The sequence below is a fragment of the Petromyzon marinus genome, chromosome 44 (assembly GCF_048934315.1).
Source record: "Petromyzon marinus isolate PM22_M1 ecotype Great Lakes invasive population chromosome 44, UKy_Petmar_22M1.pri1.0, whole genome shotgun sequence".
Classification (NCBI taxonomy): Eukaryota; Metazoa; Chordata; class Hyperoartia; order Petromyzontiformes; family Petromyzontidae; genus Petromyzon; species Petromyzon marinus.
Window position 1 is genome coordinate 2034599 of NC_133710.1, and position 26834 is coordinate 2061432.

Consider the following 26834-nt stretch of genomic DNA (forward strand, 5'->3'; position numbering starts at 1 on the left):
ATGGGGATTTTTCTGGGTCCTCCGGTTTTACCCTCCACATTTAGATTCAACGTGCGTTTAGAGTATCTGGCTGCTATACATTTTTTTCCACGTGACAACCACTTCGTTGAGCTATCATTTGTGGCCAGGTCGCTTCTAAAAAAAGCTGTATAGCTCAGTGGGCCTTACCTGGTAATATAAAAATGGGAAATCTCCACTGCTGCATGTTTTGACCATACTTTACCACGCCAGTCAGAACCGGTTCGAGACGTTAATCGCCAGCAATGCTCGCCACAGCCAGGAAAGAAACGCAGATCCTTTTTTTAGGAATCGTTTCCAAACATTTCGCAGATCGCCACGACGTTCACGGCGCAGTGCGCTGTCCGCTGCCGTGGCCCACGTCTGCGGCTGAGGTTTCGGTCGAGCAGAAAACAAAATTATGTAGATCCCAGCTAACGGCGATGTGCTAATCTTGACTTGAAGCTTTCGTGACTGCAGGAATCCTACGTCAGCAGTCCTCCTGCTGTGTCTGTTTCGCCTGATGACGGTCGCTTGTGTTGCGATCGAAACGTCGTGATCTATTAATTTTCTATCGACGTGACTTTACCGAAAGAACCAAAGAGTATGGCGACGTGGCAGCCGCTCTGACGCCGTCGTTCCGATCTGGGCGCCTGCAGAGATTTTTGTTCCTTCTTCTGCTGCCCGGCTATAAATGGCGCCGTCTCACGTTGGCACATTCCGGCCAGACAAGAGCGGGAGGCCTTCCCCTAGAGGGGCCTGCCCTGAATTCCAAAGCTCGCTTTCGCGGTCAAAAGGGCAAACCTCTGTCAACACAACTGCGCGAAAGGTCCAATGTGACACTTAGCAGATGTGGTTATTACTTTGCTGGGTTTTGTTCGCCTTTTTTTCCAGTGCGTAAAATTATGTTACTTTATAAATTTATAGCGGGATTTGCCCCCCCCCCGCCGCCGTGGTTTAGCTGTGGCCGCTTGGCCTGTAACACAGTTTGTATCCTGGCAAGCCTCCCTGATAGACCCCAATAAGGTCCCGCATTACATTGTGGGCTCTGTAACGGCGGTTAACTGCCCGGGGCTGTTTTGGAAAAATTAACCAGCATGTGTATGCGTGGACCATACGGTGCTTCCCACCGTCTTTGGAAGTGTTTCTTGAGCAGTATGAACGCTCGCAGGGAAAAGCACGTTCGCATCATTTCAGAGTCCTTTTATTTTTACACTGGTTGGTGTCTCCCAAGTTTTTCGCCAGCCGTCGATCAGTTTGGCCGGTTTTTTTTATTTATCAAGTGCCCAATAACAATACCATAGTTTGATAGCTATTGGAGGACCCTTACTTGAGCTATTGTGCCAACAAACTGGACGTACACAGCTCTTTGGAAAGTGTTGATCAGGTGAAAGTGTCTCCTTGATCAAATGTGCAATGAGATGAAGTTGTGAAAATTCCACATTCCCATGCCAGGGCCAGTCTCTCTCTCTGGGGGATGACTGCTGTTGGAATCCCACAAAACGGTGCCTATTTATATTGCCCCCGAAGAGATAATTGCATGAATAAACCCCTTGGCCTCTATTTGAACTGACAAGATTGCGATTGTGAGCTGGATTTCTCGGTTTAGTTTACGCAAGAAAGTTTCATTTAGTCTCAAGATCCTTTTTTCCCATTTATTAGACGTGACTGTATTTCTGTGTGTGTGTGTGGGAGGAAATGATATTGCCCAGAGAAACCTCACACACCTTGGGGGAATAGCACCCGAAAACCATCACACCTAACGTTCTAGAAATCTACTTGCTGCTGCCTCTGGATACCCTTTGATTGAGTAAGCTTCTGTCCCTTCGTGATCCATCCTACCCCGGATGCGAGTTGTTTTGTTGCATGGTGGCAGCTAAACCAGGCTTGAGCCTGCTCAGTATTTGGATGCGTGACAAGAGAGGGCATTCTTGGTGTTGTAGACGTGCCACTGCAGGGTGGCCAGCAGATCGCAGGAGAGCGGTAGATTGTTGAACTTACCGGTGCGGAACTTTTTAGTGTTACGCCCTTGTACGTGTGGTGGGTTTTCTCCTGGTTCTCTGCTTTTTTTCTCTCTCTCTAATATTCATGTAACAGTTCAGACACCCCAAATGCAGCAGTCCCCTCCTGGAAATCAGTGTTGCGGTTTAAGCTAGGCTTTGAAATAAAGTAAATTCCAGCCATTTTCTGAATCCACCAATTGCTGAAGGCCTCTCTATGCCATGTCGGTCATGTGGGGGGTTTTATTTTTGGCCATACTTCACCACGTGGGTTGGTGATGGGTGAGGAAGGTAGGACCGGTTGTGTCATCACTCGCCACTGATGTTAGCCGTGGCCTGGAATCGAATTCTGCGTCGCAGGGTTCAAAGCACAGCTCGCTACCTGACCTAGTCTGGGTTAATTATTCGGTAGTTATGATTGTAATAAATTGGATTGCTAGCATACAAAGACCACCCGCATAGCATTAACAGACTATTCGGGCAAGTGCTGTTAGCGAGCATCGATGAAGGCCGGCACGGCACACGAGCGGGTGGGTGGTCAGCACCACGCCCGGCCGCTGTTGCCTCCCTTGTGGTGATGCTTACACACCGCACCAGGTACTCATTCGACCTAGGGGAGGCCCAGGACCAATTCACACAATCGTCACTGGTGTTGGCCGTGAGCGGGAATCGAACCCGTGTCGCCGGGTTCGTTGCGCAGCGTGCCAACCACTACACTACCGCTCCCCACCTCCACCATCACGCAGCATTGAGACTTATTTAAAAGAAAGTTCTGAAGTTGAAACCTGCGCATGTTTGATGAGGCTTCGGCTTAACGTGCTGGCTCTGCGTGCGACTTGCTCCAGTGGGAAGAAAAAAATACTAATTGTTCAATAAGTTTTTGACCCACTTGGCGGTGCAACTTTAGCGTTTAGAGCCCCGGTAGCTGCCTTGGCGGAGATGACGCTCCGTGCAGATGGAATGCCCGCCCGCTCTCACAGCCGTGGGATCCTGGCCGTGCGGCGACTGAGCTCATCTCTCCGGGGTTATTCAAATGAGAACCACATTTGCGGGGGGAAAAAATAAATCGGCAGCGGTAATCCTGCGTCATGGGGACGTGCAAGGAGCTTTACGACAGCTAGGGTGTATGTCATTAATTCTGTTACGTAACCGACGAACGACAACTAAAGTGTGCGTGCGAAGGAGTTTGGAATTGGCCAAACATCCCGGCATAGGGCCACGGACCTTGGGGAATCGTTGGCACCGGTTCTGGCCACCCTCCCGCTTCGCCCGCGGTGTCCCGCGACTTCAGTGCCGCGTCACCAACTCTGCAGCAGCTTCGAGAGGCAATTTGCATGAATCACGCAGTGTAAAGTAACCATCACATGAGTAATAGACGTTTGCGCGATTGAGTTGTTGTGTAGTGTGTCGTTCGTACCTCCTCCCGGATGTGGCTAAGCCGTAGTGTCGTCAGAGCACCCGACTCACGGTCAAAATGTTTTCAATCCCAGGTGTAAAATCGACATTGGCCACAACCATCATCAACATCTTCGTCGTCGTCGTTGTAACCGTCCAACTGTGAGACGGTTGAAAGTCAACAGAGTTTTGTCCTTTGGAGAGAATGGTCGCCCACCTTAGAAACGTGGAATTTCCACCGCAGTTTTCCGAGTCAGCGGCAGAGATGATCGCCGTCCCACGATGGTTTGTCACGTTGGCCGCGCTGCCAGAACGTGTTCAACAAAGGCAGTGTTTCTCCTTTAGCCGTGAGTCAGACACGACCAGGCAAACGCTGTTCACCATCACCATCACCACCACTGTTTTTCTTTGCATTTAATACATTATTTTTTTGTTCTTACTGGGCACATTTTTTTTGCTGACAGGGTTCGTAAATCTGGTGTCTAAATTAAACACGTTAGTGGCATGGATATTTGCGGCCTTGACCCACTGCCATTAATTATGAAAAGGCCAGGCTAATAACAAAGGCGTTCACTGTGCCTGCGTGTGCCTGGGCCCGTGTGGGCCCCGGTGTTGGCATCCTGACCGGGGGGGGTGGTGGGGGGGGGGCTGCGTCGGTGGGTTTATAAAAAAAAGACGTAACGCTTGCTCCTGATTGTATCGCCAGAATGCGCTGCCAGCTTCACGCCGCGAGAGACGGAGAGAGCGCCGTGAGCTTCGTCGGCCCGCGTGACATCGCGATGCAGAAAGACTCGGGGAAAGTGACGGCACGAAAACGACTTCAAAAGTCAATTAAATACTGTACGAGTCACTCTTACTTTTTCAAATGAATCAGCTTGGTGACTTCTGGCTTTGGGCGTTCAGTTTTATCGCCAGGCTAATTGTGTTGCATGCCATGCGCATGATGATGGCAGCGGCAGTAGCAATTTGGTTGGGGAGCTAAATGCCACTGTCGAGGTCTGCTAAGCACGACGAAAGGGCTTCAGGAGAGAGTTTGTGTGGTTTTTGCCGTTCCTCTGTTGAAGCGGTGCAGACTTGGCCGATGACGGTAGTGCACCGGTGGTAAAGTTCGTGGGCATGTGGCGGTTGTGTACACTTTGGCCGGCCGTGTTCATTTTCGATTGGAGTAGATGGCAAAACAGGAGAAAAGCACATTTACACAGCAAACGATTAATCTGCGAGTGCATCTGCAGCTCGCCAGATCTCAGCCACTCACGGCAACGATGATGATGATGATGCTCTTTGTGCTGTCTCCTTGGTCAAATCATAATGCAGATTTCACCTCGCCATGGTGTGCTTGGAGCATGGAAATTCCTGACAACAGATGCCCTTAATGCTTGAAGTTGGAATTCGCCAATATAAGTCGAACAAAATACACTGTGTGGTAGTTGAGGATCAAGCTGAGACCGTGACATTGCTGTACTTGAGAACCCCGTTTCATCTAGAATTACTTGGTGATTTTGTGTCAATTTATGTGCTACGAAGAAGGACCATTTCCCGAAATGTCGCCTATCACATTTTTTTCTTTTGAAGGCCACAGCGTTAGTGGCGGATGTGTTGAGCCTTCAGCATATTCACGGGTCACCGAAGTCCATGACTGAACCCAGCAACACTGGCAGTTTCACCTCGGTGTTCTGACAGCGTTGGCACCACGAGTCACACGCTGGCCGATGCGATCGCCTCGGCTGTTCAACGCGAACCGCGGTGTGGACGTTTTCGTTCAGAAGGGTACCCCTGTCATCTTCAAAAACAGAAGCTCTAATGAATCCTGGGCGATAATTATTCATGATCCAGACATGTGTCCCCCCCCCCCCTCCCCCATGGATAATCATGTAGGATTATATTTTTGAAGATTGATGAAACAAAATTCTTTCCGCTCGCTAATGGAAATAGCGCACGTGGCAAGCCATGCTTGCCACAGTCGAGCTACAACAGGACGTAGAGCCCTTGGTTCAATTGCCTCCCGCATATAAGGGAGGACACTTAAAGTAACCCCCCACCTCCCTGTTATTTTAAATCATTGGTGGCATTTTAATAAAGGCGAGTGAGTGCGCGCTATATCCGGCCACGCGGCGATGTGGCAGAGTAACCCCACCCGACTCGCGAGCGAAAGATTGCGAGCGGCGGCTCAGCTGCCGCACGTTGCCGCCTGCAACGCGCCAACGCGGAGGCAGCAGCGAGGGTTGGTTAATCGCACAGATTGTTGGGACATTCATATCCTTGGTTCTTTCGGTAAAGTCACGTTGAAGGGAAATAATAAAATAATAAAAATAAAACAGTAACATTCTCACGACGTTTCGATTGCAACACAAGCAATCATCATCAGGTGCGAAAACCACAGCAAGAAGATTTTGAAAAAAGTGGCGGTGGTTTTCACACCTGATGATGATTGCTTGTGTTGCAATCGAAACGTCGTGAGAATTTTATTGTTTTTATTTGCATTATTTTATTATTTCCCTTCCACGTGATTTTACCGAAAGAACCAAGAATATGAATCCCTGCAGTCACGAAAGCTTTAAATCGAGATTGTTGTGACTTTCCCCTCCCTTGGCTCTCCAGGAGAAGCCAGGGGAAGCCGAAATGTGGACTCCGACTCTTCCATCTGTATGGGATAGAGTGTTGCTCTCTTGCACGCTTAGGTTTTTTTTTTCTCCGGGTGATCCAGTTTCTCCCCACACGTGAACGCTCATGAATTGGTGGAAAACATCTTGACCTACGATGACCAAGATGGTCCACTGCATAAAGACGGTCCCCGCATCGCGCGCTTTCAGATGCGATTCTGCGACCGTCTGGAGCACTCTTCCTTCCGATATTAGGAGGTCACTGGAGCTATGCACTTTCAAATCTAGATTGAAAACTCACTTCTTTAGAACTGCCCTTTGTGTTTAGTTTGTTGGCCTTCCCGCATCTGAAAGCGCGCGATGCGGTGACCGCCTTTGTTCGCCGGGTAGCCAAAAGCCGCCGCTGCTGCTACTGCTGCTGCTGCGAGGATGACCGGAATTTGCGTGGTGATGGTTGACGCTCCTTGGCGAGATTGGCGAGGTGTTGTGCTTCATTTTTGGCAAGGGCACTTTGTGTGTTCATGAGCGCGAGTTCCCCCCCCACCTCATCCTGTTCAGCAAACAGTATAAATGGGTACGACACAGTTTGTTGATTGGAAGGTTGCGTGTGGTGGGGTAAAGTGTGGCCATTTCCACGTCCCCCAAGATAACTGGCTAGCGTGGAAGAGCAGGCCAAGTACTCTTTACACGGGCTCGTCTAGAGCTCCCTGCAATGGAGGCGTGAGCCAGCAATTGCAGGGCTGCCAACTTTACATTTTTTCACTGAGGGTCGTTGCCTCATTTGTTAGATTCCAGCTCTGGGAAACTGAACTTAATGGTTTGATTGCCTTGACGTAAACGGAGTTTGCAAGGCAAAAGTATTGCAAAAAAAATGTGTCACCGATTGGTGTTCGATGAGGCAATTGCAGTTGTTTTGTGCAAAAAAATAAAAACGAATTATTATTTGGCGATGCTGCTGCGTTGGCAGTGGTGCAGAAGCACAAATAACAACAAAAAACCCTCCATAATTCTCTCCATGAAACTTATTCGTCAATAAGACGGCGTGGCCTTAAAAATAACCAGTATATAATAGGTGACGTTTAGGACACTGGCCCTTCTTCACGGTGCGTAGAGAGGCCAGAGAGGTAGAGTTGATCGTCGTTTTGTGATGTCACCTTTCAGGCACATTCAATGTTGGCTCAGCCCCAGCTATGGAAATAACCTTCATATACACTTGAAAAACAGTCTTAAAACTAAGATTTAACTTCTTTGAGCAGTTTAGGGCAATTATTTGAGGTATCTTGATAAGACAAATCCTTAAGTGATCACTTCCGTGACCTGTAATGTAATTCTCAGGGTGTTCACTTGTGGTAGCCAAGTGTCTCTCTTGTCATTAAACGACCTGGAATGAAGACATTGTTAGCAAGTGTGACAGCACTGTCGTTGAAATGAAATTGTTCAACAATATATTTTGGGAGTATGCACGTACGTATGTGAACTTCTTTCGCACCATACGTAGCTAATGTTTGGTCCGTTTCCGCTTGTGTTTTTTTTTCCACGAAGGCCACGCTGAAACTCATGACTCTCTTTTCAGGCGGGTCCTGACAAAGTTTTTCGCAGTCGGGGAGGGCGGGCGGTGGCTGCCATTTAAAACTCCAGTTGAGGGAATGTGCGGCGCAATTTCTTAAATCTTGACAAATTCGGAGTTTCGAGACGCCGGCACACGATGCCCGCTTCTTGAGAGTGACGTCACGGGATCTTTAACGTCCGCCGTGAAACAGACGGCGAGCGTTGTTACACCCCGCAAGTTTGAACCGGGGTCAGCCGCTGGAATTTGAGAGCTCTGAAACCTGTGCAACAAGCGGCGAATGCTGAACCACCGCTGGGCCTCCGCTGAGCTACCGCTGCGCCACTGCTGGGCTACTGCTGAGCTACCATTGGACCACCGCTGAGCTACCGCTGGGCCACTGCTGGGCCACTGCTGGGCCACTGCTGGGCTACCGTTGGACCACCGCTGAGCTACCGCTGGGCCACTGTTGGGCCACTGCTGGGCTACCGCTGAGCTACTGTTGGGCCACCACTGAGCTACCACTGAGGCACCGCTGGGCCACTGTTGGGCCACCGCTGTGCCACTGCTGAGCTAATGCTGGGCCACTGCTGGGCCACCGCTGGGCCACCGCTGAGCTACCGCTGGACCACCGCTGAGCTAATGCTGTGCCACCGCTGTGCGACCGCTGAGTTGCTGCTGGGCCACTGCTGGGTCACCGCTGGGCAACCGCTGGGTCACCGCTGGGTCACCACTGGGTCACCGCTGGGTCACTGCTGGGTCACTGCTGGGTCACCGCTGGGCCACTGCTGGGCCACTGCTGGGCAACCGCTGGGTCACCGCTGAGTTGCTGCTGGGTCACCACTGGGTCACCGCTGGGTCACTGCTGGGTCACCCCTGGGTCACTGCTGGGCAACCGCTGGGTCACCGCTGAGTTGCTGCTGGGTCACCGCTGGGTCACCATTGGGCCACTGCTGGGTCACTGCTGGGTCACTGCTGGGTCACCGCTGGGTCACTGCTGGGTCACTGTAATAAAAAAGAAAAAATATCAATAAAACGAAAAAACAAGGCAGCCGTGTAATTTGACTGTCAGCGTCTCTCCCTCTGACATTGTAATTATTGATATATTGCCTAAGGTTGGTTCGATAAGGTTTGGGCTGTCACCTCTAAATTTCTAAGATTGCGAGTTTTTTTTTGATGCAAACCAAAACCTAAAGTGAAGTACTTTTTTTTCTACCTTCTAACAAACAAACAACCACCCCAAATATTATTATTCACGTTCTCACATCTCATAGCATTTGAGCAGCAGGGAGCTGTTTAAAAAAATGTGTTTTTTTTCCAACAGAACATTAGTGGTGTCTCCCTGTGGAAAAACAAACTATTAAGTGATCTTAAAAAAAAGCTTTTGCCAAAGGGAGATGTTAGCTGATGGACAGCCGTTGGAGTAAATTGCTTACGAAGGCGACACTTGAAACAACGCACTTTAAATATTAACGGGCTCCCTTTAAGACCCGTGACCAGCCGTGTGACGCTGGGGTTACAATTGCCGCAAGGTCACGGGTCACCTAAGCCCCGTAATTGCTCTGGGATCGATAGAGTGAGCACAACTCCTTGCGAAAGTCTCCTGCAGACTGAATGGCCCCTGTCACAGGAATGTGGAGTTTTTCACTGGCGGGTCAGAACACACTGATGGAGTCGTTCCGATGCTCGTTTGGACGCGGGGACACTGACTTCACTTGACGTTCGTCCCCAGAGACTCGCCACTGATGCCCAAACGTCTGTGGATTAATGCGTCTAGAAATTACGGGGGCGGATATGCACTGTCCCACGTATAATGGAACATTTTGTGGGGGAGGCAAATTTTTATTATTTATTTTTAAAGTGCTTTCCTAAAATGTTTAAAACTGAACTGCGAGCAAAGCAATGCTGACTTGCAGTTAGCTGCCTCTCCACGCTGTGCTGTGGCATCTCTACGCCAGTCCCCGTGCGTTCCCCTGTCCTGCACGGCCACGACTTGCAGCATCTGATTTGTGCATTGCAGGATTAGCTCGTGACTTTTTCAGGACTGGCTTCAGTGGTTGTTGTGTTCATCTCTCTTTAGAAAAGTAAAAATTAAAATGTTTGTAGTTTTCGGGGTGCCCGGTATTAAGGCAGAGTTCGCATGTGCAGTATTTGTAATCGGAGTGTGTTGGCAACCACCTTTTAAAACGGGGCTCATGTCAGTACTACAGCCCTGTTATCTTATCACGTGTAGTGACGTTGCGAGACGTCACTGCACAGTGCCGGCCCTAGAGAGTCACGGCGTGCGGTGTAGCGGCATCACGGACACCACTATGATGTGGGTGTTGTACCGGCCCTGAGTGCTGATTGATAGCGCTGGATGGCACCACGCTTGGCGTGCAGTGCCAGCCCCTACAGGGCAGGCTGTGGGAGTGCCGGCCGTAGTAAAGGGGTTACTAAAGGCCACGGCACTCTGGTTGACCCGAGAGGACACGTGACCGGTTGAGCCTACAAAGGGTCCCCAAGTGGGGGCTAGGGGTGGTCACGTGGTCCGGGTCAAGATCCTGCTCGAGGGTTCTGGAAGGTGGTCGTGGCCAAGGGCGGAGCCAGCGACGCCGCAGAGGATATAAACCGGGTCCCCCAGAGGGGCCCGCATTGTTGTTCATCTTGAAGAAACCTTCGTCTACGTTCTACGAGTGGACCTGGACACGAGCTGTGGTCCGGTGCGTTGTAGCTACACCAGTTACGCAGTAATTAGTGTAGTTCGCCTGGTGGTCACCACCATAGGTTGTTATTCTGTTAAGGGGCCAGTTACCCCGTGCGTTGACGTTAAATAAACGTGTTGCCTCCAAGAGTACGTCTGCGTACTCGGGTTGAACCCACTACACATGTACGAAGCAACACAGGCAGTCCCCGATATACGAACGTCCGACTTACGAACATCCGCACTTAGGAACGAACCGCCCAAAGGCGTCGTGTTGCGTTCAACCATCCGACTCGCGAACGTTCGGTCGCGCTCACGAACCGAATCGCGGAGCCACTTTGTTCGTCGGGGCGATCCTCCGCGCGATGTGACGAGTCCCGGCATCCCGCTGTTAGCGAGTGCGTGCGTGCGGTTTTGTTCAGGAGACGTCTGTACTGGGACACACTACCCCCGCAACTAGTGCGGTATTTCCATGGCCCACTGCGCCTCTGTTCATCGCCAACCTGTTGCAGTGAGCAGCGAGCGGCCTTCACAGATTTCTAATGATGTCTGCAGCTGTGTTAGCCCCCACTGTATTTGCCCGTCCCCCCCCCCAAAAAAAAAATCGATGAGGAAAGTGCATCAATAATGCAAGCATATAGATTTCATTCTCTTTTAACCGTTTTACGGTTTGTACCGCAGCGTTGTCCTGGTGCGGTGTGCGTGTGTGGTGGCACAGACGATTTTGCTTTGCCAGCGCAATCGGAGGTTTGGCTTCAAATAGCCGGGCAATCACCGTCGTACACAGAGTGTTGTGTGGTGTGTGTGGTGTGTGTGTGCGAGAGAGTGGCGAGTGAGTAATTTCCGGCAGGGCAGGGAACTGTTTGGCAGCAGAGACAGCGAGGAGCAAGGGAGCAGTTTTTTTGTTATTTTTTTTTAAATAACAAAGACAAATACTAAGACCCGACCCCCCCCCTTATTGCCTAACGTGGAATGTTGGGGCAAGTGCTGCTCGGGAGCAGCCCTGGGGGCCGCTAATGCACACGAGGAAGTGCTCTTGTCCAGCACGGCCCGGCCCTATTTGTCTCCCCAGTTAGGCAACCTAGGTTCGGACACGTGTTTCACACGTGGGCTTTCGCGAGCAATATTCATATTAAAGGGTGGGTTTTTTTTGGGTGGATAATTGCCAACGATGTTGGCCGTGGCTGGGAATCAATCGCAGGTTTCCAGGTTCGGAGCGCAGCGCGCTGACCACCACTCCACAATAACAAAACACAGCACACACACACACATGCAGCATACACACACACACAGCATACACGTAATCACCAGTGTCCACTTACAACGAAATGTCTGGAGACAAATCACCGGCGATGTTTCTTTTGCTTGCCGTGAGTGTCACGGGATAACGATGTGTCAGAGGCTGTAATTCAATTGTTGCCATTTCCTGACATTGGATCGTGGGACACCGCAACACCATCCACCCACAGACAAAGTGGCCCCACTGCCGACATGAATAACTGCGGCAGTGTTCACCTCCACTAGTGGCCCGAGCTTTTGGAAGTTCCACATTCCCATGGCAGGGAATGTGGAGTTTATTTCTCGGGTGGCGGCCGCGGATTGGTTGCCTTGCCGAGTTGATCCGCGGCCCGAATTTGAACTTTCGCGAACGACACGAAACACAAAGGTTCGCGTGTTCATCTAAAATCGTCGTTTTTTACTTTCACGCCGTCTGTGTCACATGGGCGGCGTCCTGTTGGTGTGACGAGGCTCCTGCATGGCTCTAGGGAGTTCCTAATGGCCATGGCGGAGACACTGGGCCATAAAGACTTTTGGGTTTCCCCAGAGTACCTCTCTCGCCCAGACACCAGCTGTCCCCCCCCCCCCTATTATCCTGTTTAAAATAGATATATAAATATCTCTCGTAGTAAACATCCAATTAAGACTTTCAGAGTAGAGCCGGGCTCAGACAATAAATAAAAAGCTAACCACATGTTGTGTGCGTTTTGCAAACTGAGGCTCAGAGCGTGAATGAGTTATCGCTGTCCAGTCGGGTGAGGCTTAAAACTCGTTAAAGATAATAACTTAAAACTTATAACGCGCTGCACGGTACTGTATTCGCTCGCTCGTGAAGATGAGAGAGGACAACTCTGAAGCGCTCGGAGGAGGAACCACAGACGAGATGGTTAAGGTAACAACAGCCAACAATTGCCAAAGCTTTGTGGTCCTCTATATGTTAAGATGTTTTGCCCATCCTAGACGAATTCCAGTTATTTTAAATTGTGATCTGAGGGGGGGGGGGGGGGGGAAATCCGTTTATGTTTATTGGGATCTGAGTACCAGCTGATAAAGTTTTTTTCTGTTCAATTTCGATCGTGAACCGAGATCCCCTTGAGCTACTTGGGATAATCTTCCTTTGCTTTGTTTGTGTGTGTACTTTCGCGCTACCACTGGTGGATCAGGACGAGACTCAGATCATGGGAACGTGACCACTGCCATTGACCCAGGGCTTGCCAATCGACACGGGTATCACCTCTCGTTTGAGACACTTTAACTTATTATTACAGTTTCTATTAAGAAGCAATGCCACGCACAAGAACCAGCGTCACCCCTATAAATGAACAAATGGAACGTTCCCCAAGCTGTGATTGGCTAACGCCGTGCAGGTGCAGGGTCGCCTTTGGGGCATTCCATTTGTTGCGGGGGTAGGGGGGTGTTTGGAGAATGGGCTGCTGGTTTTAACATTCGCCCCTTGCACATGTGTTAAGCATTTTTTCAGCCTCATGCAACATTTCCTGCCCAGATGTTGATATTACAAACAAAAGTGGCCATTGTCTGTAAACCCAAAACGTTGACATTGTTTGGTTTTTATTTTCGCGCATTTGTCGCAGTCCATCGTGGTTTGTCTCCAGCTGCACGCGGATCAGGCTGCTGGTTTTATTTTTGTTTTGCCATTGTTTGAAAGTCAGTTGTGGTGGTCATAATGGAGAACGCTGGTCCTTGTCATGGTAACGCGGAGTTTCCCACCGCTGGTTAGAAGCCACGGAAATTGAAGATGAGCGTCGCCCAGTGGCTCGTTTGCGCTTGGGAAAACATTTTGACTTGATTGAAATGTACATCGTTAGATGCAGTCTTATTTATTAATTCATGTTGATAAATATATTCATAAGATGTATGTATGTCGTCTGTGTGTCTGTGTGGCTGTCAGTTTATATATATGTGTGTCTGTGTGGAGCGGTCGTGCAGTGGTTAGCAGACTGCATTACGAACTCAGCGACCCAGGTTCGAATCCCGCTCACGGCCAACAACAGTGACGATTATCTGAGCCGGTCCTGGGCCTCCCCTAGGTCGACTCAGCCTCAAATAAGTACCTACTGGGGATACAAATGAGGCCAGGCGTGGTGCTGGCCACCCACCCCCTCGCGTGCGGTGCCGGTCTTCATAGGTGCTCGCGAACAGCACTTGCCCCGACAGTGTGTGAAAAGGCTATACGGGGGATCTTTGTCTTTGCCTGTGAGTGGGTACTCCCACACACTTTTTGACCATTCGAAAGTGTGGGTTTTCTGATTTTTGTAGCCGCTATAGACATGGATGGAAAGGTATTTTTAGAAATGTTCATCTTATTAAGCCTTCTTAGGAAATCAGTCACTGGGGAGCTCGTGATGATCTCTATGTATTATGTTCAAAAATGCAAAGTGTTCATTTGCATTGGGTGCCTTAAGCCACTTTCGGAAAGATTTTGTGCGAATGAATTTTCATCAAACTAGAGGTCCTAGTTATAGAGAGGAGGTCCTTGTCTTTAACATCTGGCAAGTTAACCAGCAGTTCTATCAAGTAAGCACGTTGAACCGGTGCACAGAGACGTGCGTGTACTGATTCAATGTTGCCGAAATCATTCACTGCCCCCAAAAGGCCGTGGCCAAGATCAATTGTGTATAAAAATAAAGATATTTGTACAGTTCTTAGATTAACTCGATTTTTCTTGTGTCACGCGCAATAAGTTTTTACGACATTCTTGGTTCATATTTTTTTAATTATTTCCCTTCTACGTGACTTTACCGAAATAACCAAGAATATGAATCCCTGCAGTTACGAAAGCTTTCAATCGAATTTTTTACGACATACCGCCGCATTTATCCGCGGTGAACGGCCGTGTTTGTGTAAGCGGCAAATTAATTCTTTCTGGGCGGTCGTGCAGCTTTTTGGTGTGTTCGCCAGATTAGTTAGCGCCGGATACCATTTGTATTACTGGGAAACTTTTCCTCTGCTGCTCGTCACAACTCATCCCCCACCCCCCACCCCCGGTTTATCTCTGCAATTCTCCCGGGGTTGTGCAGTTATCCAAATGGTGCGCGCCGATGGATGTGCGGCGGTCGGTACGGTTGGTCCTCAGGGTCACATTCCCCCGAGGGCTCACGCCAAAGCAGAAGCGTCGATCCGTCGAGCGCCATTCGCTTGCATCAACGCGATGTGCAATTTGACGGGCCCAGAGGGAAGGTGGGCTGGCATATCCTCTCGACCGGGATTGGGATTCATAATCTTATACAGCGATCGTCAGTTGGATATGTTCACCACAGTACAACCCAGAGAAAGCATTGATCTCATAGCAGCTATCGTTAAATGCTTTAGAGTAGTTTGCCTGCTAGAAATGTCCACGTGATAAGCCACTTCGTTGAGCTTTCATTCGTGACTAAGTCGCTTCTGAAAAATAGCTGATTAGCTCAGTTGGCCTTACCTGGTCAAATAAAAAAGTAGTAGTTCACACTACTAGAACTAGTTCCAATTACAGGAATTGTAATTGCTGTAGTCTCTTGCCTTATTTGTTTCACACAACCGTGATTGTCCAGCATGTACCGTTTGTATAGTCACGTGACGCACCCACAATTAATTTCTGCTCGAGTGGACTGACAGCACCACTGTTGTTTGTATGTACCTTGAACTTCGTTCGCACCGTACGTAGCCAGCCGCGCTAATCGGAGGTGTGGATTAATTCCACAATCGGGAGCGCATCCCAGGTGCCCAGTAGTGCAGATATCATGCCCCACTCTCTTTCACGCGGCCTCAGGGGAAAGCCGCTCCTGACGGTCCGATGACAGTCGAAACACGATCGTCCCCAGCAACGCACGTGCTGTCAATGTTCCAGCATTAGTCGAAATTCGAGGCCTCTGCTTAGCGCCTAGAATTTGCAATGTAAACATTGAGCAAAGATAATGAGCGCATATCTGGATCGCAATTCCAGTATGCTGGCTATTACGCCATCGCTACGCTGTTGTGCCATCATCGCTGCGTTGCAGTTGAATCAATGGTGCATGCATCGTTCGAACCGCTTCAGCTCTGTCCGTCCAGAAGTATAAATAGCCGCAGTACAGTTTATCGATCGGCAGGTCGCGTTCGGTGGGTTGAAGTGTGGGAACTTCCCACCCTTCCAAGACATCTGACCAGCGTGGAAGATTAGACCAAAATGTACTCCATCAGGGCTGGTGCAGGTTTCTCTGTCCACCCAGCCAGTGCTGTATCAATGGGTGCACGACAGTCAGTGGATCTGCAGGTCACGTGTGATGGGGTAAAGTGTGGTCACGACCATCGCTTGCAACGCGTCTGCTAACCCTGCAAAAGTAGACCGAATACCCTCCAGAGGGTGCTTGAGTAGAGGCCCTTCCGTAAGCAGTCGTGCGAGCTGCATCTTTACGTTCGTCTCAGTGGTTTTCATGAATATAATAATAATAAAACCATTTCTAACGGGCGCTTATTTCACTAATTGTCTAACGCATTGTTCTATCCCCAACTCGGAGGTGTGGAGCCAGACACGGGGCCCCCTTGATTCTTTATTCTTTTTCGCTGATGCCACCCTCCGATGCTGCGTGTGCTTCGTGTGGCTGCCCGTGGCCGCGTGTTTGCGCCGTGCAGACGAAGGTTCTGCGCGAGCGCTGGCTCCTGGAGGGAGCGCCGGCCGGCTCGGCCGAGGAGCAGGCAGCCGTGAAGAACCAGCTGGCGGAGAACGAGCAGCGCTCCAAGCAGCTGGAGGAGACCATCCACAGGTATGGCGCGGCACGGCGTGATACGGTGCGACACTGCCTTTCCGACGGTTCTGTTTCTTCACCTGAGGACGGCTGCTTGTGTTGTGGCCGGAACGTCGTGAGAATTTTATTGTATTATGTTTTATTACTTTATTATTTCCCTCCTACGTGACTTTACCGAAAGAACCAAGAAGGACTGCCGCACTCGTGTCCGGCATCGGGTCAGATACCCACTGGGGGCAGTGGGTATCCAACGGGTACCCGCAAAGCAAGCCGGAGTTCCGCGGTCTTTCCGGCTTGCCGTCCGGGCAGGGGTCAGGTCATGCCGCGGACACCGACTCGCCGAGCGTGACCCTCGACCCCAAACGGTGGCGGCGAGCCGTGGCGACGACCCGGCTCTGACGTGGCACGCGGTGCCGGCCGTGCTCGCTTCTTCTTCTTCCTCCTCTTCCTCCTCCTCTTCTTCTTCTTCTTCTTCCGCTTCTTCCTCTTCTTCCTCTTCCTCTTCTTCTTCTTCGCGACGGATCCTGTGCTCGTTCCATCGGCCTTACGGGTGGCGGTTCTCAACCCGTGGGGAATGCTCTCCCCATCACCCAGCAGGGCATGAAAGCCTCCAGTAGGGGGGGTGGGGTGGGGCACTGGCTACTGGACATCTGTGAAAAAGAGCTTCGTAGCTCATGGGATTTCTCCAGGAGAAATAAAGATGAAGGTTCTGAGGTTGCTGATCGTGCGCACTGTTCCCCTGGGGATTCCGGGGTTTGACCTGCACACGGAGGCTGCAACGTCACGGCCGTGAATGCACCGCCTGGGCCTCGTCGGGTCACAGAAGCTAAGCAGGGTTTTTTTTAGTTTGAGCCTGGCTAGTAATGCGATCGGTGTCCGACAGGGATTGCCAGGTGTTGCGGGCGTGGGAAAGATAAGTAGCCGGGAGATGGCAGTGCTGAGGAGTGTGACCCCCCTCCCTCCCTCCGTAAACACGGCGGTGGTGGTGGTGGTGTCGGTGGTTCTCGTCGGCCTCTCCGGCTTCCTCGCAACTTGAAGCCAAACGGCCGTGACCGGCACTGGCCGAACGTCACCATGCGGCTGGGTCCCTTCCTTAGATACAGTCGTTGCACTCGCCGAGGCTTCCTCGGGTCAGTAAAGAGTCGCACAATGTTGCCTGCGGCGGCTGTCATCCAGCAGCGGATTGCGGGAGGACTGTGAATTATGATGATTTGTGTAGGCCGCATGTCCGGCACGCGTGCTGCGTGCACAAGATGGGTGACGAGAAACAGCCGGCTCACTCACAACAAAACTAAACACCGCAACTGGCCCTCGCAGCGTGGACGCGACGTATTGGAAACCGCTGGTGGGATGTTCGAACCGAACAGTGGTGGTGGGGGGATGGGGGGGGGTTACGTTTGAAGGCACAAAGAAGGCCTTTGTTAGACGTCGAGCGAGGCGATACCCCACCGCCTCCCGGGGATGTGCGCGCTGCGCATTTCGTGTGTGCCAAGGTGGGGGGCGGTGGCGGTGGCGGTGGTGCCGTGCGCCGGGCGGTGGCGCAGTGCGGAGGCCACGTGGGGCGGTGGTTGCCGGCTGCGATGCGCAGCGTGCAGGGTGCCGTCGTGAGGCGAGCCGCTCTCCTCGTCGCTTGCCCCCGGTGGGTTTCGGAGGGTACTCCGATCGTCTGCGACTTCGTACGGCCGGTGAGGAGCAACTACTCTTGAGAGGATCAGCTCGTAGCGATTTAGATGTTCACTCTCGTCACTGCTGGCCTGTGGCCAAATCACACGGAATAATAATCATGCATTTTTAGTTTATTTTAAAGCGCCCTTAAACAATGGATCTCAGAGCACCGGGGAGAGAGAGACTCCAGAGACGAGGTAGAGAGAGAGAGAAGGCTACCGTGTTAAACAGGCGGTGGAGTCCACAGTCGGGACTCATGACTCCGTATCGAGTCTCCATCTCAAGTTTCCATCTCAAGTCTCCATCTCAAGTCTCCATCTCCAGCCGCCATCTCGAGTCTCAATCTCGAGTCTTCCATCTCAAGTCTCCGTCTCAGACTCCCGAGTCCCTCACCTCCAAGGGCAGGGAACTCCAGGGTCCCGGGCGCCGTGCATTCGCGGGGGGTCGCCCTGGGGTCGGAGCCTGGAGCGTGGCTCCGCCGAGTTAGGGCGGTGGGGCACCATCGGTGGGACGTCGGAGATCTCGGTGGAGGGGTGCGGCATTGCTCAATCAACTCCCGATCTCATTGGTCATTGGAAGCTAAGCAAGGGTCGAGCCTGGACGGTGCATTGATGGGCGGCCACCGTGCATTGTAGGTGTTGCCGCCTACATTGTGGGGCAGTGGTGGCACTCTTCGCTATGGACCTGAAATCCTAAGTTCGATTCCCAGCCGCAACCTACATCAGTGGCAATTGATTTCTGAATCATTCCTGTGCCTCCTGCCTTCACCGGCCCGCGTAAGTGACGTATGGTCAAGCAACCCCAATGAACGACACGGCATGGGGAAGCCTTCTCTCATCAGTTGATTGGCCAAGGGCTGAATATTAAATCTCTGCTGAATTCCAGATTTAAATTGCACCGTACACACGTATATAACCAGGCGCAAAAACTACACGCAGTAAAGAATGCGAGTGTAATATATAACGTTTAGTACACGTGTAGTCGGGTATTTATTTCACTTGGAGGAGCAGAAATCTTCTACGTTTCACCCAACTAGACCATCATCCCTCTGGGTGGGCTAAATTGAGTATCACATTGTGGGAGGTAAACAGTGGGTGTTGTATGGGTGGGTAACTGGCCTTTGCCATAGGAATGTGTAAATCCCAATCACTGGCTCAGGGCTATGAATATAAATGGAAACACTTTGAATTGTGAGTCTCTTCCAGGAAATGCGTGTATTTATTGACCACAGCTGCTATGCAGAGGCACCGAAGCGTATAATGCCAGGCAGTCAGAAATAACTACTTCTAAATTAAGCGTAGTTCATGGTGGGAAGTTACGATCTTCTTAAATTAGAATCATAATCCCAGGTATACATGAGCACGGTTGGCTACGCGCGGTGCGAAATAAGTTCAACGTACACGCGTACACAAGGGGAGCATCGCTGAAGTTGAAGCTTCTTTTTCAGAAGGACCATGCATTGGGATGTCATAGTGGGCTGCTGGTGGACCCTGATGGCCTTTAGTGCGGCCCCTGACAGCACACAAATGGGAAAACAACCCCGTCGCGTTGTCACACCCCAGTGGCTTCAAACGCGTGGCGGCCCTCACGCCGATGATGTCTTATCGGCAAAAGTGGCCCCCTACTGACAAATGAGCACATGACACTGTCATGAAGGATTGTTTTTGGCCTATGGGAAGAGCAACCCCACGCACACGAGGGGACAGCGCTTAACGTGTGGTTATATGAGGATGAAAGATTGATAGGGGAAGGGATTTGGACAAACTGAGGCGTGCGATGGGGGGGGGGGGGATGGTTGGGTGGGAACTGCCCTGGGGTGAACCTGCGGGACGGGCCAGTAGCGACGAGGTAGAGCGGCCGTGCTCTCCACGTCAGGGTTCAGAGTCAACAATCGCGACTCGCGAGAGCAACGAGAGCTACTGCAATAGTCGTGGCAACGGAGAGACGAGGAGGCAGCAGGACGATGATGACGGCCTAGGAGGGACGGTCGTGACCACCGAAGAGTCTTTTCGGAAAGCAACGATGCACAGCCACCTTCCACGATTCGATGAATGATCACAAATTTGGGTCTGGATTCAGTTCGCATATCCCGAGCGCTGTGCACGTGTAACATTTCGTGGGATAATTGATATGAACACACGTGAAGAGTACAATCGTGAAATGCAACATCTGGTGCGCGCATCGTAAGCATGGCGATGATTTTTAAACGAATCGTGGTATAGGTACGTCGTTGTGGCCTGTTCCACCCGGCAAGCGCCGTGAATGAGCACCTAATCACCTAGCGATGGCGTGCGAGCAAAGGAGTGTCAGCCAAGGAACGCCAACGCGCCCGAGACCACGTACATTGTGGAGATGGAGCGGTGAAATTCAGCTCGTGGCGCAAGCGTTAAGTGGATTGTATCGCAGGCTTCGCGATAGATGATCACAGCTTCGGGGAGGCCCTCATCCAGCAGTGGATTGATCATGGCTACTGCTGCTGTTGATGATGATGATTCAGCCCGGCATAGCGCATACAAAAACCGCTTGTTAGAGAATTTCCCCGAAACAATAAAAAAATAAGTGTTTCACTTGTTTTACGTTCACATATCAAATTTAAATTGCACGTGCAATAAAATTGTTTAATAACGCCAACGAAAGGGGACTGTGATTTGTGGTAGTGGTCCAAGCCGCGTTGTGTTTCCCGTCTTGGTTTGCAAGGAGACATTCCCGAGTCCGCGCGCGAGCGTTAATTTAACTTTGGGGGAGGGAAGGCGGGGTGAAACTTGCCTGCAGCAATGCGAATCTTTCCCCGCGTAAGAAAAATGTGTCTCGAATCAGAGCGTTATTTATGCATGGCCGTACAAGAGATTAAATCTCAGGGAACGCTTGAATTTACTTTGAAGGTACCAATAAAGTAAAACATGCTTTCGCGATATACCATAGAAGCAGCGCTCATATCCAGTGCACCGCCGTGGCACGTCCGTCACATATCCGCCCTGACCAGTTAACCGCCCATATCCAGCAACTTGTATTTGCACACGCAGTGTAGCCCGTTAATGTTTCCATGAACATTCACAAATCTGCCCTTTTCCCATTCCGATGGCGTGTACACGTACGTCATCCAGTTTTTCTTCCGATTCCATTCCGATGATGGAATCGATTCTGTACGGAATCGGAAGTAAAAGGCCCATTGCGGGAGGGGCGTGTGGCGCAGTTTGGCGCCAGCTGGTGTAGAGCGGCGGTCGTGTCGCTACGGTTCTCTGCGGTGAGTAACAACGTCTTTAAAAACAGTGGCGCTGCGGCCTCTCTAAATAAAATGAACGCCGAACCGAACCGCTTGCACGTTCCAAGAGTCAGCGGTGAACGGGGCACCCACCCTGCAACTTGCAGACGTCTCGGAACGGCAAAGGGTTGGTCTCTCCGTGCAGACGCTCGCTCCGAGAGCACGGGAACGCACCGCCCCGCGTTTAAAGCAGCGTGCGCCTCGTTTGTGTCCAGTAGAGACCAATGCGTACGTGGTGGCACTGTCATTTTCCGAGAGACGCTCACATTATGCCGACCCATTCACGCCGACCCCCTCAGTCCTAACAGTGAGACTGCTTCGGTGAACTGGGAGCACGAAGGTCAGAGCGAGGCCCAGTCAAGGGGGCCTCTCCGCTCATATACGAGCAAGGGGAAATGTTCAGTTTCATCGGCAGCCCTTGCATTCCACGTTCCTATGGAAGGGGACTGTGTTGTTTGTCGGACAGCAATTGTTGACTCCCGGCAAACGCGGCTGTTTATTTGATCAGCCCTCACAGGGCAAGTAACAACAAACACACAAACCTCAATGTATTTGTCAGTCACACTGTGGCCTTGAAAATGAACCGTATGTAATAGGCGACGTTTCGCGCAGCTACTCTTCCTCACAGCACATAGAGAGGAATAGATGGGCCATTAGACACTTGACCGGGATTTGAACTCATCGCTTTCTCCGTGAGAGCTCTGCTTTCATCGTCGTGATCACATCGCCCCGAGTGCGCTCCCACCCCCACCCACCTCATCCGATCTCGGATGCTAAGGGTAGTTAAGCCTGGCTGGAATCTGGATGGGAGACTTCCTGGGAATGTCAGGAGTTGTGGGTTTGGGCTGTGAGGCAACACGAATTCAATGTTGAACCTATCGCGTGACGAGAATGCTGTCTCGTTTTGTTGTCCGCTCGTTGGTGCGGGTTCTCTCCAGGTGAATCTGCTTCCGCCTCAAGCGCCAAACTTGCGCAGTGTCAACTTGCCGAACGTCCCGATTGAGGAAGTCTGAAAACGAACCCGTCGTCAGAACAGAAACATCAGTGCAGACCGCAAAAATCCACAAGTTTCAGGCAACACACAGCAACGTGTGCTTTTTGTGTGCACTGTCAACAAACAAAAAACACCAACAGCTCCTGAAGAACTGCATTGTTAGTCCTCTTGTCATAGGTCGCCGTCACCGTAAATTTTTGCAAAACAACCCACTGCAGCAGGACCCTCCTGGAGACGAGTTTTGAGACTCGGCGATGCTCCCCTGGCAGGATAAAACAGCAGTAATTAATGATGAACCAGGGAAGACTTTTTGTTTCTGGAGGTTTCTACATTGGGATGTTTAGCCGGCTCCTTGATGCGTGTTTTTTTTCTGAGTGTGGGAGAGAACTGGGGTTCCTTTTTCCCCCATTGTGGATGTCAAAGGAGGATAACACTCAAGGCTCTGCACTGATAGGACTCAATAATCCATTGCTGTACCGACGTCCTTCTGGCCACCTTGCACAGCCCAGATGGTTGGGAGTCTCACAGCAGTCGATGATCTCTTGTTGATCCACCAACCCCTTGTCCCCGACGCGCCCTCGATTGCTCAGTGCACCACCACCACGGTACCAGAGCTATGTGTACGTTCATCTGCGAGAATCTGGCTGCAGATTTTGATGTTTTGCCACAGCAGCCGATCGTAAGGGCGATTATTATAAAACACTTTTAATGTTAACGGCCGCCTAACTCGAATCAGATACGACCGAGGGTTATAAAGCCGTGATGCGAAACACCGTGGAGCGCATTTCAGCCGCGTGCCAAGGAATTTGAACTCCTTTCGCGGCCGACCGGGGGCACGTCAAGGGCTGCCGTAGGCCTGCCGTGGAGTCTGGATCTTGTGTCCGTCACGGCTGCGTAGCCGCTGCGAGGGTGGTGCTCCTCACCGCTCGCAGCACAGCTCCGTATCAGCTCTGTGGTGTGCGATTTGTAACGCGCCGCCACCGCCGCACGGTATTCGCTCCTCGCCCTCGTGGAGAGACACGGGGAGAGAACGGCTCGGAGGCGCTAGGGGGAACCCACAGACGAGCGGGAAGGCAGCAGCGGCACAGACGGTGAGCCGGCGCTACCAACGATTACCCAAGCTCTGCGGTCCTCTATATGCCAAGATGTTTTGGCCATCTATGATTCGTTGAAGTTCTTTATCATAGTGCTCTGAGGGGGTAAAGAACATATTTTAATGCGTATTATGATCTGAGGAACAGCTGATACAGTACTTGTTCTATCCCCATTACGTTCATGAACCGGGACCCCTTGGCCCACTTGGGGTTCTCTGCTTTTGCTCAGTTCGCGTGTTCAGCAAATTAATTATGTTTACACGTGTTTACACATGAGGGGAAACCAGAGCGCCGGGGAAAAAAAACGCACGCGTACAAGAGGGCAACACTTTATCCCATTTGGATAGAGACACAGATGGAGTCCACGTGTCGCTGTACTGCGTTCCCCTGCTGCGCCGGGGTACCGCACGTCTGCCGACGTCCACGGGAAGAAGGTTTCGGAGCATTTTGCGTGGCGATTCACCAGACCTCGCTGACGCCTGCAGAGCGCTGCCACCAAACATTAAAACGGCCTCACAGTACAAGTAAATAGAAAACAAATATGTTGAGAGGCATGGAAGGAAGGAAACAAGTGAAACCGAAAATGTTTATTTCGCTCATGATGAATAACGATGGTGATGAAGAAGATGGTGATGATGATGGTGATAATGATGATGGTGATGATAAAGATGGTAATGATGAAGATGGTGATGATGAAGATGGTGATGATGGTGATGATCTTCTGTGGTTCTTTCAGTAAAGTCACGTAGAATGAGAATAAAATAATAATAAAAAAATAACACAATTAAAATTCTCTCCCTGTCCTCGTCGGAGTAATCGTGCCAAAGTTGGGCCAACGTTGGCAAGTGTTTGGTCGTGGGTTCGATGCCGACCCTGACGCCCGCTGCTGTATATTTGGAGTTTGCGGTGTCTCTCTCTCTCCCCGTGGCCGCGTGGATTTTTCTCCAGGTCCTCCGGTTTTTTCCTCCACATTGAGAATCAACATCACGCGTTTAGAGTATTTGTCTGCGATAAATTTCCACGCAATAAACCACTTCGCTGGGCTATCACTTGTGGCCCGGGTCACTTCTGACAAAGAGCTATATAGCTCAGTGGACCTTACCTGGTAAAATAAAAATAGTTTATAGTTTCATAGTTCATGTTGAGCTTATTTCGCACTGCACGTAGCCAACCGTGCTCATTGGAGAAGCGGATGAAGTCCACCAAACTTTATTCTAGTTATCCATTTCTCGTCGGTAATTGCGGCTGCGTATATTAAACTCGTTAATCTGTGAGCACATGTTACGTAACGCTCGTTTCAGTGCACCGCATCGCCATGCTGTCCGTGTGCTGCTCCCATGTCGGCTGTTGGTTCATCTGGGGGGCATCTCCACACAACGGGAAGGTAGTCAGCTCCTTGGCATGGGAAAGGAACACCACGTCCACACCGCCCCTGTGAGCTGGGAGGCGCTGGCACTTGATTTTTTAATCGACAGCACAAAAATGTTGCCCAATTGAGCGATTAGCAGTGTAATGTTTTCAGCGATTATTATAATAATAATAATAGTTTACACGTCTTACTGCGCGTTTCACCCGGAGGTCACAAGGCACATTGGCATGTTTGGCCTGCACCGCTTACGTAGCACATTTGTCTCACTCTCACGTGAGTCGTAACATTCGCTCGTGTCGAGATGTTAACTACCTCGCTCGGTGTACGGGACGCCGCGGGTACGATCCCGACCTTGACGCCTGGTCGCGTGGATTTTTCTCCGGGTCGTCCACATTTAGAATCGGCATCACGCGTTGCAGAGTTTTTGGATGCTCCCCCCACCGCCCGCCTCATCCCCGCCCTGGCGAGCGCGCGCGCGAAAATGCCCGCGCTACGTTCTCACAATCTCGGCGGGCCGAGAGTTCTCAACTCCGATGTGCATTTGCCTTTATAAATTATACAACAACAAAAAAATTAAATTGAGTTGTTGTGTTAATTTTACTTCTCTCCCATCGGCTGAAATAGACCACAGATGTTTTCTTTATCATTGAGCAAAGAGCGTTTTACACGTGTGGTGACCGAAAAATGACCCACACGTATGAAAAACAAGAAAAGGTTTTACCCTTCTCTGGCACTAAAACAGGAGGTGTGTTCAGATCATCAAACACCAAATAGAAACCTTTTACGAGGAGTCAATTGTGCACTAACCACACGCAGTACTTGTGGTGAACATGCAAATAACACACGCTCTGATAATTATATTTATATATGGCATTGTCTTTGAAACTGATTGGTCTACACCATAGACAACCTTCTCTAGGGCTCAGTCTCACCGGTGTCAGACGAGAGGACGCCACAAGGCGAGCAGTACAAGGGCAATGCACGTATCAGAGTATTTATAGTTCGGGGTGAGCAACTACATCATTTTTTTCAACGTTTGCGCCATGAATGTATTTTATATATTTATTTTTCAAATATGTCCAATATCAACATTCCTTTTTAAGATCTTACTTGTGCTTGTACGGCTGTGCTATTTGCAATACCAATTTGTTTGCTATGTGCTGCTGCTGCTGTGTTTATGTTAACCCGGGTCGCCCTTGCGAGAGATGTATTTATAGTCTCCGGGAGCTTTCCCATTGGTAATAAGTAGAAGCCGTCAACGAATGAGTTTGAGAAATATTTTTTTTACAGCAGCCGTGTTTCTGTTAAGCACACGACCCAAAGTTGTATCGGAGGTTGTGTCTATAACTTGAAGAGGAGGTTTTTGTTTGTTTGTTTTTACACAAATTTCTATCACCAGCACCAGCCGTCAGACAGGTTGGCAGAAATACTGGGAGACTTGGCTGGTTGCAATGGCTGTGTTGCTGTGTGTGATGCAATGGACTCAGCGAGATATGCAAGATATCCAGGTGCAAGCATATGGCTGTCGTGATTTGTCTACTGCAGTCACGAAAGCTTTAAATCAAAATTTTGCTTTAACCTTGTAAAAAACATCACGACAAAACTCACCACATTCATCAATAACACTGCCTTACAACTGAACATGTTCTATCATAGGCTGACGTTTCAGGCAATGGCCCATTTTTTTCAGAGCAGAGTTTGTTGAGTTGTGGAAGCAGGCTGGGCCAGGATTTGGCAAAAGTGCACAGACTTAGATATTTCTTGACACGTCGCTATAACAACAACAACAATTAGATATATTTCAGAACGCATATTTTTTTAAATAAATAAGAAATATACAATACAATTCATAATAATTAAAATGTATATATTTTTTTACTTAAAATCTTATCAATGATTTCCATACTGTCTGGGACACTATGCCAATATCTAACCAGGCTATAACAACAAGTACCTATTTTAAAATACAAAAAGATATAATACAATTTAAACAATTTTTACTGAAAACCCTATCAATGATTTTCACATAGTTTTGGATACAATTCCAACATTGAACCTGACTACTGTTTAAATGACCGTCACATTCGGCTCAGAACCATGCGCGGCCAAACCGATTCCTTCAATGTGGCGTGGTTGTGGGAATTGAGATTAAACAATAATGATTGATGCATTTAAATGCTTGTGCACCACGTGGCCATTTCATTTTTCCCTGCGTCGGGTTGGTGGATAG

The 26834-nt window shown here is 50.2% G+C and overlaps 1 protein-coding gene across 1 annotated transcript in view; it reads left to right on the plus strand.

Annotated features, from left to right (window-relative positions):
• Positions 1 to 26834, plus strand: part of LOC116951993 (uncharacterized) — a 250555-nt gene that overhangs the window by 80712 nt on the left and 143009 nt on the right. The window contains exon 4 of the mRNA XM_076073915.1: positions 16108 to 16238. Coding sequence (XP_075930030.1) covers positions 16108 to 16238 — 131 coding nt within the window. The remainder of the gene's footprint in view (positions 1 to 16107; positions 16239 to 26834) is intronic.